We start from the raw sequence: 14,831 nt of genomic DNA on the forward strand, positions 1-14,831 counted from the left end.
CAGCAAAAATAAATAACGTCTAGGGGGTCCAGATTGCAATCAAACTTTTATAGGATTATCAATTTTCCCAAATTTCAATTTTGACATTAAATTGAGTGATTTATGTTTAAAAAAAAATTTGAGTGATTTTTATATGTTCATTGTTCATGTGATACCAGCTAATTTTTGTAAATTATTGCAAATTATAGTTTTTATGCTGTGAACAGCAGCTTAGATTTCACTTAGAACCAGTGTGTCAATTTAGGAGTAATTTTACATACTTCGTGCAATGGAATTTCTGAAATTTTTGCAGAATTTTGGCAAACTTTCTAAGTTTAGGCAAAATTTGTGAAGCATACTTTGCAAAAACTTTCAAAAATGGTGTCTTTGGATTGCAAATTCTTTGAATGAATACTCTGTTCAGAACAAACCATAACTGACACTAGAAAATCAGTGTTTTATACTTTTAATGCCATTTACCACAGCGCTGTGTAGGCTTTAACCATAATTTAATTTAATATAAGCACTCCTTTGTTGCTTTTGAGTTAAAATTTAGATATTACGAAGTGACATTCTAACATTTGTGTTTCAGTACTCTATGATACATAATTGCATATCATTTCACCACCGGTTTTCACCTTAAAAAGAATTATTTCACCCACATGGTGCCTACATGCAGCCTAAAGTAAGGGGCGACCTATATCTTCTTGAAGTTGTATACAACCACCAGTTTTAATGCCCTGTATTACAGCTTGTTGTGTCAAAAACAAGAGATGTAACAAAATCTTTGCAATGCTAATCTTCAAGCAACTGCATAGTAACTTTGGACACAAGTGCTCCAGCTGTTTCTCTTGAATGGGTTGAAATAATTACTGGAATACCCAACAATTTAATGCCGATGCCAGATATCAAAACTCGGAGATTTTCATCTTGCTTCTACTTGCTGGTTAAAGTCTCCAGAAGCTTTCCATCCCAATGTACAGCACCAACAGCAGGTGGTGACCACGCGGAGAGAATTTTTTCTGAAATATGTTGCGCTGTTTCAACTCTGTATCTGGGTGACTGAGGTGGATGGAGATTTAGCTTCAAAGCATCTCCAGAACAGCCTTGAACCATAAAATGGAGAGTAAGAGATAAGGCAGTTGGTGTAATGCTGTTTCTGCAGAAACTAATCCTGGAGATTTCATTATGTCATGAGGAAAGAACATGGCTGTTCCTGTTTTTGATCTCTTTCATGAGAGCGTTTTTCCTCTATCTCACAAATCATTGAAGATGTGCAATGCACATTGTGCATGGCTCGTTGTCCACGTCATCCTCAGCTTCTAAATCAATGGCATTATTTATGCCATTAACTCGGGTCTCCTCCTTTGCTACTCATCTATCTTGCTGTTGTCGCCTGGTACTGATCTTTTTAACTTTTGCTTCAAACACTCTATCTTTTCCAGCCATACTTGCTTCCCGGTTGTCTTGTATAATGCATACTGATAAGGAATAGCATGTCTTCTTCATTGCTATTTTTTTCATTACATTGCGTGGCCAGAAAGGAAAGGTTTTGCTAAGCTTTTTCTGAAATTCCTGTATATATTTTAGTGGTTTGCCTTTGTCTCTCTTAATCTTCATTTGAAATTCTTGCTTGTAAAAAGAAATTATTTTTTCTGACATTTTTTTCTTTGCAACTGTAGAAACGTTAGCTCACAAGTAAAAACTTGTTCAACTTTACTGTAATTACCTGCCTTCCTGATAAAATTGTTTGAATTAATTTGAATATCACTTGCTTGTAGGTTGGTAACTTGCTACGTTTGATACCTTGATCTGCTTTTGTGGTAACCGTAGCGAGTAGAACATACCGAGGGTCATGTTGTGCATGAGAAGACATACCGGTAGCCTAGCAAACTTTTTTCGATTAAATAGCCTACCAACTGAATACAAACTACACGTATTGATTCTGGACTGTATTCTGCAATTGATAAATACAATTCTATGAATATTTCACATTCCTAAGTTATCACAATTAAAATGGTTAGGAGCCTTGTCTTGATATAGGAGAAGTGCTCTAGTTCAACCAATAATTTAAGTCTGACTCTGCAACGACTCCTTACATTTAACTTTTTCTGAACTTGGGAACAATGCCTTAGAAATGATTTGCACTTACTAGACTGAAACTGGAGGTATTTGACTGAGCTAAACAGTGGAAGTCATTTTGAAGGTATTATGACATCACATAGGCATGTTTCCACTTTTAGCGATTCTCAAGGTAAAGCTGACAAGTAGTGACCAGAAAGATTTCAGTCACTCACATTTAATAAAAGTTGTGTGTTGTACTGGTTAATACACAGACTATGTTGTTCTACTGCTTAATACTTGCATTCTCCAGCAAATACATCAAGCATATTTTGCAATAGGTTGTCACATTACTTCTCAAAATAGTGTTTGGCTGTCTGCTTGCAAAACCTTACTTGTTAAAAAATAGTATGGAACATAATAATGGATCCCCTTAAATACAGAATTTACCATGATAAATGAAGGACTATGTAGCAGTGTAAAACTACCTGATTATGGCAATTAAGTACCCAATTTCTCAATTTTCAATTCAAATCTGGACCCCCTAAACATTTATAGATTGGTCTTAAACTTCATAAATATTGTTTTTGTACCAAGTGTCACCTATAAAAAAAAGTTAGGGTGTTTTGATTCAGGTCGGGGCATCAGTCGCACCCTAGACGCCTATAGTACGGTTTAGAAGGATTTTTAAAATTTCAGCAAATTACTTTGAAAGGATTTCATCAGATTAACGACTTGTGCTTGAAGAGTCAAAGCGCCGTGTAGCTGCTCAATACGCCGCTTAACTGATTAACTTCCACCGAACGAGGTCGTGTGGCTTCTTGCGTCACAATGATTTGGGCACGAGTCGGAAAACTTCTACACTAATATTACGATTTTCTGCTGTGCAAAGTATCACTAGGCTCTTTTCTTTAAGTGTATTTTTGCGTGTCATGTGAGCGAAAGTGAATTTTCCCTGGACCTTTGCTTTCTTACTGTAATACCAAAGCTTAACAAATTTTGTTACATCTTGCTGTAATAGCCTACTCGTATACCGGTAATCTAATTTTGTAACCAACCTTTCCTTATCAATATTAGTCGGAGATCAAAGCCAGACATTGTGACGTAAACCTTGAACTAAGTTGCGCTGATTAGACCGTTCTCGTACTACCATCGATTCTTAGCGAAGAATTCACCTTTGTTACGCTGATTCAATGTCATCAATCGTTGAAGCAACATAAAAATCGAAAGTTTTCCTGCTTGAATGGAAGCTAAGGGATACAGTACCAGTATTCACCTTTTCTAGATGCGCGCTAGAATGTGCGGGAAATTGCAGTATACTCGCAACAATTGTTCATGCTATGTAATGACAATTTGTATCGCTGGTTCTGTGTTATTTCTCGGCGGACATTTATGACCGATCTAGATGGTACTTCCCATGGACATTACATGCTGTGACGGCGGACATGTCCGCCGTGAATTTCGAGGCCTGCCTTGAGGAATAAAAATTATAAGGGACTGTTTTCAACCAAGTAAATATGGTATGTTATCAACACTAATATTAACTAACATTAGTGTTAGTTGCTCACCACTGCTCAGGCTAGATTTATTTGTCAGTATACTCGCAACAATTGTTCATGCTATGTAATGACAATTTGTATCGCTGGTTCTGTGTTATTTCTCGGCGGACAAATATGACCGATCTAGATGGTACTTCCCATGGACGTCACATGTCACATGTCTGCCATGAATTTCGAGGCCTGCTAATTTGTTTTCTTCTTCAGTGCTATTGAATTCCACACTGTACTTGTAGGCCTTTACCATATTTTTATTTCTTTGTCTCTGTTTGTGAGGTGCACATTTGCCATCAATTCACAAGTCAAAGAGATATGTTCCAGTTTTTGTTTTTTCAATGTATCACATACTTGTAATAATTCTAAGCAAAGTGTAGTTTGGCACCCAAGAGTATAGTTTTTCTATTCCTGTGTTGCAATTTGCAATATAGTTACTGATGTATCATTGATCTCTGATTGTTTTTTACCACTAATTAATTTTTAGGTAATTGAGTAAATATTGTTGCTTTTCTAAAATGTGCATTGTGCGATTATAAATTTTATTGTCCCAGCCGTTGTTGTTTCATTTGTAGGAACATGGAATATGCAAAAGTGCAAGCTTCCCGAAAACATTGATGATTTTTTGCTTCCAGCCGAAGAGGACCTCCTCCAAGATATATATGTTGTTGGCATCCAGGAAGCAACTCCTGACCAGTATGTAGTGCTCTAGTGCAACTATGCAAGTCACACTGTGATAAATATAGGTGTTTTCAAAGTTTAAGGTTCAAGCAATTTTACTTCAGGTGTTGATATCAAAGTTATTGATTTCACAAGGTTCGTGAGCAAACAACTATTGACTAAAAATACTGTTTTGGCACAGTCTGTTTTGCAGTTTTAATTGAAGTAGGGAAGTGTATTCTCAACAGTATTCATTATTCTCAACCTCTTAATGGATATTGTGATGTGTTTTCGCTTGATTTTTTTTAAATCATCCTTTAGAGCAGGGTTGAAAACCGCTTTACATGCGCGAGCCAAATGAAATACAGCGTCGATAGTGTAGAGGTGGTTGCAAAGATGCCCATTCAACAACAATATTCAGGCAAACTTAACTTCAAGTATTTGAACTAGTGTTCTATTGTTGAGGATGAAACCTATTCTTGCATCAGACGGAATGGCCTGTTTCGGAGAGTCCGTTTCTGTGAGTCCGATTCGGTAAGTCCGATTCGGTGAGTCCGATTCGGTGAGTTCGATTTGGTGAGTTCCCCATTCGGTGAGAGCCCATTTTTAAATTGGGGTAGGCTAGTATACATATGGGGTATCTCAAAGTCAATTGGTGACACCTTCAAGTTATTCAGTATGTTCAGCTGATTGTTTTAAGACCTCAACTGGGTCATTTGAGTTATTTTCCAGGCAGTGCCGGCAAAAACAGTGTTTCGGATTGTACACCATGAAAAGTCCCAGATTTCAGTCCAAAAAGCCAAGTGCAGTCCTGAGAAAAGTAGCGCAGTTATTAATCAGTGCCCAAATTGTTTTTCAGGATTAAGTACAGAGAATAGGTATTATTATACTGTTTCAAAAATGCCTGATTCAGAAAAACTTCTATTTGTGTTCATGGACAAGCTGCCTACAGTGTGGGAGAGCGTCCTGACAATTACAAGCTATGCGCCATTCTTTGGTGGCGACCGGCAAAAAACTACTACATGGAAGTTTGCGATATCAGTATACGATTTATGGTGCAAGGCCTTCACAAGCGACCATATTGTAACTAAGAAAACTGTATTAAAACGACTAAACACTCATTTCAGAACTCAAGCACTCAAGTTCAAAAGAAAAAAGGAAACAGACGGCAAAATTTTCAATTATGGCGAAAAGAAAATTGCAATTTATTGGACCTTCTCAAGTCTACATCTGATCCAAAAACATTTGAGGAGGATGAACAAAGTTTTTATTTCGACCAGAAGCATGGTGAAAATTGAATGGCCTTGAGCGAACAAGTGGACATTCTGTTTGAAGATTCAAGACAGCAAATCAGTGATGCAGCCGCTGATTACGATTTTCAGTTTCGTGACTCAGATGATGAAGCACCTTGTACCGAGAATGACAAGGTTAATACGAGCTTATTAACTCAGTCGTCCAATCAACCAGGATATATTTGAAGAAGAAGAATTACAGGAGAATGGACAATTGGACATCCATAATAATGAAGTTCAGTGGAGGTAAAACGTTTCGATTGAGACCTCTATCTCTTGCAGTGGAAAGCAGAGAAAATATCACAAGATTAATTGTGGAGCAGATGCATCGATTGTCTTTGGCAAGCAATAGAAATGTTTCACCAGTTGATCTATGGGAAAAAGTTACTTCAATAATGACAGATTCTGTCAGCAAAAATCTTGACATTGAGGAATCCATTGCAGCTACGGCCTAGGGTGCGGCTGATGCCCTGTAAAATTTAAAACTTGATCGTAGCAACCCTAACTTTTTTTTGGGAGTGAGGCTTGGTGTACAAAGCTTAAATATGAAGTTTCAGCAAAGTTGAATAAGGTCTAGGGGGTCCAGATTGCAATCAAACTTTTAGAGGATTATCGATTTTCCCAAATTTCAATTTTGTCATTAAATTGAGTGATTTATGTTTAAAAAAATTTGAGTGATTTTTATACGTTCATGTGATAGCAGCTAACTTTTGTAAATCATTGCAAATTATAGTTTTTATGCTGCGAACGGCAACTTAGGTTTCACTTAGAACCAGTGTGTTGATTTAGGGGTAATTTTGCATACTTTGTACATGAAATTTCTGAAATTTGTGCAGAATTAAAGCAAAAGTTTTTCTTCTGTCCCACAAATCATTAAAGATGTGCATGGCTCGTTGTCCACGTCATCCTCAGCTTCTAAATCAAAAGCATTATTTATGTCATTAACTCGGGCCTCCTCCTTTGCTACTAGTCTATCTTGCTGTTGTCGCCTGGTGCTGATCTTTTTAACTTTTGCTTCTAACACTTTATCTTTTCCAGCCATACTTGCTTCTCTGTTGCCTTGCATACTGATAAGGAATAGCCTGTCTTCTTTATTGCTAATTGTTTCTATTACATTGCGTGGCCAGAAAGGAAAGGTTTTACTAAGTTTTTTCTGAAATTCCTGTATATATATATTAGGGTGATTCAAACGCCCCTTAAAATTTCAAAAACTGCCTGGGACTGCCACAAATTTTTTTATGGTGGAGGCTAGACCTGAAATGTATTTTGCCATCAAAATTTTTAAGATTGATTAACTTTTCACACTTGCCCTTTTCTTTTTATCGTTTTCCAAAAATTGTGAAAAACAGTGAAAATACTGTCAATGTTTAAAGTAAATATAAAATATTTAAAGCAATATAAAATGAATTTTATTTCAACCAAAGACTTGTTTTGCACTTTCTCGGGAAAAATTTGCTTTACTAGAAACATTATTATGTCCATGAATATACGTGCTCTAAATTTTTCAAAAATTTGAATGAAAACCATAAATTTTTCATTTTTTGTGATTTAAAAAAATATAATTGCACCATAGATATCATGTTTAATGGATCATAATATTTTCAACTATCAACACTATGCATTTTTGAACATGAGGTGAGGAGAGGATTAGGTACCTAGTACCTACACACAGTATATACAGACATACAGTAGTTCAGCCAAATCATACAGTGGTTTTAAATGCACAGTGCACGACACAATAAATGGTGGTTTATGAAGTTTCCATTCTATTCATGCATTTAATGTCCATGTTCCTGATATTTGTTACCAATTGTCGATTTTCTTCAACTACTTGAAGAGTATTTTGGAAATTTTCTTCTTCCTGACAGGATGAAATAAAATCTGTTGCCAACTTCACCCCTCGTTCAGCGGCGTCATTAACAACCATGATATTGTTAGCTCGTTTCTGACAATCTTGGAATGATCTATGTTCCGGCCATTTGTCAGGATCCTCGGATAGAAAGGAAGTGTCTTGTACACCCAGAGCTTGGAAGAAAATCCATGAACCTTCACCAATAAGACAGGATACATCCGATACTGAGCTTGTGAGGGTATCTATCGAGGGGAACAGGAGCTTCCCATATCCCAGACCATGAGGTCTTACATTTTGCTGGTCATTCTTGACCAGAGACAACTTCTTGGCTACAGTGACCTTTTCTTCCACTGTTATTTCTTGACTAAATAGAATGATTGGTGCAAATTCTGTTGTTAAGCTCCATAAGTGGCGTTTCAATGCATTCATCGCGGGCGTTGCTGCCTTCGAATCAACTGAATCGTACATCTGAATGTCTTTGAATAATTTCAAATCGTCTATTGGAGCATCCATGAACACTTAAGCACTTGGACACTTAAACCAATACTTTGCATAGACAAGCACTCCAAAATTTACATATCGTTGTAACTTGATCATTCTTTTACTGGTAATTATTTTTTTGTTCAATTTGAGCACCTGGTCTTTTAATAGAACCATCTTAATTGCATATATCAGTTTTGCCATCCACCTAGCTTTGTGAATGGCACCTGGTCGTCGAAAGGTAAAGTTAACACTGTTTTCTCTTTCACTCAGATACAATTTGGTCAGTTGGATTAATTTATTGTAATCGTCACGAAAGTAAATACTTCTTATCCAATGTTTCAAGATCGATGACTGTTGTTTCTTTTAATGTGTTAGCAGCATCATGAATGCAGATATAGTCATCATTATTCATGGTGAATATTGGCACGGATTTAGATTCAATGAAATGCCACGAATCTCGAAATTTCGTAAATAAGTTAACTTCTGGTTAAATAGGTCAAATTATTCAAATATTGGACACAAAGTAAACTATTCAGTAACAATAAGTGACTGTGAGACAGATAAAACTCAACTGTATTGTATTTTACCTGCTTAAACATTCTGACTTTTTGAAGCAATCTACCTTTACTGCAATTACATTCCACACTAACCCATATAGTAAATGATATTATGGGATTAAAATATTATACAGCTGAGTAAAATGATATTAAAACCTGTTTGTCACATAATAGAATTTGAGCAAAAGTGAGCATCAGGTCATTTTCAAATGTATATATTTTACCAAAAATTTACACAGGTTGAACATTTTCAATTGAGTGTGTGTATTTGATAACATTTTTCTGGATAACATAAAGCAAAATCCAGGCTTTTATCTTCACCAAGATTTTATTTCTGAGGCTAGAAACAAGGGGCGTTGAACGTTTTTTGCTTAAAAATATGAAAAAAGTAAAAATAAGGGCAATTTCAAACGCATTTTACAAAAATATGAATAAGTCAAACAAGTGCAATTTATTGTTTATATTTAAAATAATTTTTCGAGACAACATAAAACCAAATCCAGACTTTTGTCTTCAACAAAATTGTATTTATGAACTTGTAAACTAGGCGAGATAATTGTTTTTTTGCATTATGGAGCTCTTACTTCAATCGAAAAGAGCAAATGTGAAAATTTAATACTACTCAATAATTTTGATACCAATATTCATTTTAGAGTTAACCTCCATTGTAAAAAAATTTGTGGCTATATTTAAAAGGGTCGAGGCGTTTGAATCACCCTAATATATATACTTTTTAGTGGTTTGCCTAATGTCTCTCTGGTCTCTGTTAATCTTCATCAGCATTTGAAATTCTTGCTTGTAAAAAGAAATGATTTTTTCTGCCATTTTTTGCTTTGAACCACTGTAGGAATGTTAGCTCGCAAGTAAAACCTTAATCAATACAATTAGCTGCCTCCCTGACAACCTTGTTTGAATTACTTTGACCTGAGTTTGTCAGTTCTTCCGTATAAGCCACGAAACTGCAAATCACTTGCTTGTCAGTTGGTAACTTGCTACCTTTGATATTTTGATCTTTTTGTGGGAACTGTAGCGATTAGAAAATACCGAGGGTCATGTTGCGCTTGAGAAGACATAGCCTAGCAAACGTTTTTTCGATTAAATAGCCTACCAACTGAATACAAACTACACATATTTATTGTGATCTGCAATTGATAAATATGATTCTATGAATGTTTCACCACATAGCATAGCCTACTAAATGTCTAAGGTAATTCACCATTCCTAAGTTATCACAATTAGAATGGTTAGGAATTAGGATCCATGTCTTGATAAAGGAGAAGTGGAAAGAAACAAAACAAAATTATTAAAGGACCAACAATACTGACTCTAGTTCAACCAATAACTCTAGTTCACCCAACAGCTCACACGTCAATGCCTGCCTTCCAGGCACCCTTTTTCTCGACACTTGATACTTTATGATGATCACTTCGACCTTATGATGAAGTCATGGAGAAACTGCAGGGAAACCATATCATGGCCCAACCAGTTCCAAGTCACACCAGACACTAAAGCACCACCTGGCTCAGACTTGCCAAGAAAAGAATGGGTGACTTTGAATCGCATCCGTACTGGTGTTGGTCGCTTCAAATACGATATGTTTTCCTGAGGATTGTGTGACTCACCAGTCTGTGTTTGCGGTGAATGTCAAACAGCACAGCACATCATAAATCACTGTCCAGTGTTTCGACCATCAGAACCCTGATATGAAAACATTGCACTGGTTGCAATGCAACAATTGGGAGATGTTGCCTGAATTGCTGCCTCATAAGCAAGAAGAACCAATAACTTAAGTCTGACTCTGTAACGACTCCTTACATTTAACCTTATTCTGAACCTGGGAACAATGCCTTAGAAATGATCAGCACATACTAGAGTACTAGACTGAAACTGGAGGTATTTGACTGAGCTGAATAGTGGTAAGTCATTTTGAAGGTGTTATGACATCACAGAGACATGTTTCCACTTTTAGCGATTCTCAAGGTAAAGTTGACAAGTAGTGACCAGAAAGATTTCAGTCACTCACATTTAATAAAAGTTGTGTGTTATACTGGTTAATACACAGATTATGTTGTTCTACTGCTTAATACGGTACCGGTACAGTTTGCATTATCCAGCAGTTACATCAAGCATATTTTGCAATAGGTTGCCACATTACTTCTCATAATAGTGTTTGGCTGTCGGCTTGCAAAACCCTACTTGTTAAAAAAATAGTATGGAACATAATAATACTGTGTCAAACATTGTAACTGTGGAGCCTAGATGACCTTAAATACAGAATTTAGCATGATAAATGAAGTATGTGTAGCACTGTAAAACAACCCGATTAAGTACCAAATTTCTTAATTTTCAGTTCAAATCTGAACCCCCTAAACATTAATAGATTGGTCTTAAACTTCATAAAAATTGTTTTTGTACCAAGTGTCACCTATAAAAAAAAGTTAGGGTGTTTTGCTTCAGGTCGGGGCATCAGCCGCACCCTAAGCTACGCTAGGGTCAAACCATATACATTTGCTTTGCGTCAGTCATACTCGCGAAGTCTTCGATTGTGGTAATTTAAATGTAATGTTAGAATACGAACAAAAACTCCACATGTGGGAGATTTTGATTGCTCACATGCCCGCATTAAAATCATTTCTCCCGTCCAGCAAGAGTGTTGTATTTGCTGCTTTGGAAGCTCTATCTAAACTGGCAGTGAACGATGGCCATAAGTCATCACAATTCGAATTGTTTGACAAGGTCGTTGCTGAATCTGGAAAATCGAACAAGCATAGCCAATTCAAGGAGAGGAGATTCGGGAAGCTTGGATACACAGCAGCAACAATCTTATACCACATTCCAGAATATAAGTCATTGCTCGAAAGCACAAAGTCGAATAATCAATTGGTGCAAGCTTGCGCATATATTTGCAGAGTGACTTTGTTGTGTTGGGATTGAAAGTGCTTGCATGGTTTTCTTACCGTTTCACACTTCCAATTTTAAATATGGTAGAAAACACCACTCAAACAGAGCTTGTACAAATACTACCGGACTTGCACACTGCCTTGGCTGAATGCAATGCTAATATTCTCCAGGACTACCACGTACCATATTCATTCTCTGTTGTAGAACCCGTTTTGGTGGTTGAAAAGCATTTATTTAAAAATTGTTGTTCCTGAGCAGCTAAAGACCTTGCCAAACAACGCGGCAGAGAATATGGTTTCGGTTCGCAGACCAGTGCCTCTTCACGTGCAACTGAAGTACACAAACTGGCCTCTTCACAGCTACAAGGTTTGCCCAGCAATAATCTTGATTGTGAGCGCGACTTAGCCAAATTTGATCAATTGGCCAAAAGATCAGCAAGCTGCTCCAACAAAATATTCACTGCCAAAGGAATCCGAGATGAAATGGCACTTTATCAGACTGATGCAATAGTCATTGATAAAGCAACCTCAACCCTGGTAAAGATCATGAACAATCGAGAAGGAAATTGGAGACTCCAACAAAATACAATTAAAAAAAATTGTATAGAGGCTGCATGCCGGGCTGCACAGAGGGCTGAGGACTATGTGAACATTTTGCTTCACAAATGCAAATCGTGAAATGGTCCCTTTACAACTGCTGTCGAATTGGAACAATGTGTTCAAAACTCTACAGAAGACAATTCTCTGAAAAATATTTTTCGAACCGAAGTTTCATTTCGAAAGCACACGTCCAGACAGGACGTAGTGACTCGACCAAATTTGTTCAAAGTAAATCAGATTAATACAGAAGAACTGAAGCTGAACCTGACCTTAATTCTAACTAAACAATGTGACCCGGTGAGTGACCTTCCAGAAATTCCATCAGAAGAAGACATATTGACTGCACTGCATCTTACATATGACAATGACAATCAAGAACTGGGAGATGCTGATCCACAACGATCCAGGAATGAAGATGTTGATGTTGTGATAAATGAGCCGTGCATTGTAATTTGGGATGATGGAAACAAAAGAAATTGGCATCTTGGAATTTGCATGAAGAACAATGGTGATACAACCTACACAATTGAGCATTTATAAAGGGAAAGTCATCCCAATGAAAGTGTGAAAGGTGGAGATATCCAAGCAGACCTTGATGTCCAACGTGCTGCGTCTATACAGATAATGCGATGTAACATACTTGGTTCATGGGATATGTCAGGAAGGAATATGACATTTCTCTTGGATAACTGCCACATCATTGAGGGATTATTCATTTATTCAAAGCATTTTACTACAAGTAGTTTGGTATGTAGTACTCTTATCATGAATCAGTATAATTAGTATACAGAAAAGTATGTTTATTAAATACTACCACAGACATTGATTGCTTGCAGTAGCACAGTGGGCATTACTCGTAGTGAATCCGATATTTTTACTATGTAATTCTTCTTCACTCGTGTTGTCGCTATAATTTATGTCAGGGCATCCGTTGGTTAACCACTGCCTGGTGTCGTCATCGAACTATGTAATTGTAAACCAGGCTTGCAAATTCCCCTTCAGTGGAGCAAGAGTCAACCGTGTTTTAAATAATGGCGAGAGTCTATATTTTTTTAATTAGGTAAAAAATATCACTTTGGGGGGGTCTAATTGGACTCTGGGGGAGTAATTACGTGAGTGCCGGCAAAAGTGTGACTCTAATTTTCTCCTCGAGTTTGCAAGACTGTAAACCAGGGGTGGAGAACCTTTTTAGTATTGCGGGCCACATAAAATGAGAAATAACACACGCGGGCCACTAAAAATTTCGAAATTTTGTCCGATCTTTCTGGAACATTCTGCCTTCATCACCAATCTTTCTTTTCTTTCCAGAAGCCATTATACAACGTAAAATTTTGAAATTTGAGCAGAAGGCTACTCTGCAAAACACTTTTCACGAATGGCATAACTGACCGATTAACAATAACTGGTCACATTGTGACATACACATTGTTGTTACAAATGGCCTTCTATGATGGATTAACTAGTCATAGAAGGCCATTCGCAATATACCGAGAATGCAGACTGCAGAGCCTACTCTTTTTTGAGGTTGAGTTGTTGTTTCAATATATTTTGGGTAAAGAAATTTTGACGCGGGCCACATGGAACAGTTACGCGGGCCGCATTCGGCCCGCGGGCCGCAGGTTCCCCACCCCTGCTGTAAACAATGACCTTCTTGAATGTCACCACTGTAAACACTCAGTAAGGCCAATTGCTGGCTAATGGCGACGTTTCTGTATTAAATGCATTATTAATGCTAAAAGTGTCATTTTCGTTTTTTACACATTCCTAACACCGTTTTTGCCGGCACCGTCTCAGTTTTTCTCCAAATTTATTGAGTTATGGTTAAATTAAAATGCTCAGTAGACAATATACTTCAAAATAAGGGTGTCACTAAAGTGATCCAGAATGATAACTTTTTTAACTATATGTACAGCCTACCCCTATTTTAAATTATCACTTATCATAGCCTAATTATCATTGCCGTTTTAGGGTTAGGAGTTAGGGTCTTATTTCAACGTTTAGCGACGTTGAAACGATGTAAAAGCGGCAATGATAATTGGCCTACGGTACCAAATAATTTTCAAAAAAAATTTCAAAAAATTACCGAATAGGGAACTCTCCGAAAAAGGCTCTCACCGAATAGGGAACTCACCTAATCGGACTCACTGAATAGTAGCAGACCCACTCAAAGCATGCTACAAGTGTGTTACATCTAAGGACAACTTGAATTTAATTAACCAATTAGGCATACGTAATAAAGTCAAAATATAAACTAACACAAAAGCACAGCAAGTTGTTTGTCCCAAAACAGAACACTGTTGTTTCGTGACTCTTAAATTCAGTAGTGATGGCTTCCGAAAAAGGCTGTCTCCGAAAAGGGATTTCTCCGAATCGGATTCTCCCAATAGTAGCAGACCCGATATCTTGTAGGTATAGGGCATAGGCGCCTAAGCCGTGGGAGCCAGAAAATATGCGTGGGAGCCAGGAAATATGAGTGGGAGCCAGGCCCCCGCCCCCCACGCATATTTCTCCGTGGGGGCAACTTTTTATGCTGTATTGATACATAAAACAATAGATGAACTAGCGATTGGCAGCAAGAAAACATTTTTTGAATGCAAACCGCAACAGCGTTGTTATCCCACACCAGACAACAAAATCTGTCATTTTTACCTTCATTTAACGTCTGCAGACGTTGAATCAATGTAAAACTGACTGATTTTGCTGCCTGGGATAGCAAAAATCTACCATTTTGTGTTGATTCAATGTCATCAGATGTTGAATGCACCCAAAAGCAACATAATTTGCTAAGTAGACGGAGCGTGCGCTAAGCTTTATGCGCTTGCAAATAAACTCAATGTCGTTTTTGGAAGTCGAAACCTCTGCAGTGAATTGCGCGGCAGTGAATTGCTCGCTGTGAA

General features: G+C 37.3%; 1 protein-coding gene across 1 annotated transcript in view; it reads left to right on the forward strand.

Moving 5' to 3' along the window:
• The window catches only part of LOC145769407 (phosphatidylinositol polyphosphate 5-phosphatase type IV-like), a 123,125-nt gene that overhangs the window by 6,437 nt on the left and 101,857 nt on the right, over positions 1-14,831 (forward strand). The window contains exon 2 of the mRNA XM_082581042.1: positions 4,166-4,286. Coding sequence (XP_082437168.1) covers positions 4,177-4,286 — 110 coding nt within the window. The 5' untranslated portion in view covers positions 4,166-4,176. The remainder of the gene's footprint in view (positions 1-4,165; positions 4,287-14,831) is intronic.

This window comes from Aplidium turbinatum, chromosome 4 (genome assembly GCF_918807975.1).
Source record: "Aplidium turbinatum chromosome 4, kaAplTurb1.1, whole genome shotgun sequence".
NCBI lineage: Eukaryota > Metazoa > Chordata > Ascidiacea > Aplousobranchia > Polyclinidae > Aplidium > Aplidium turbinatum.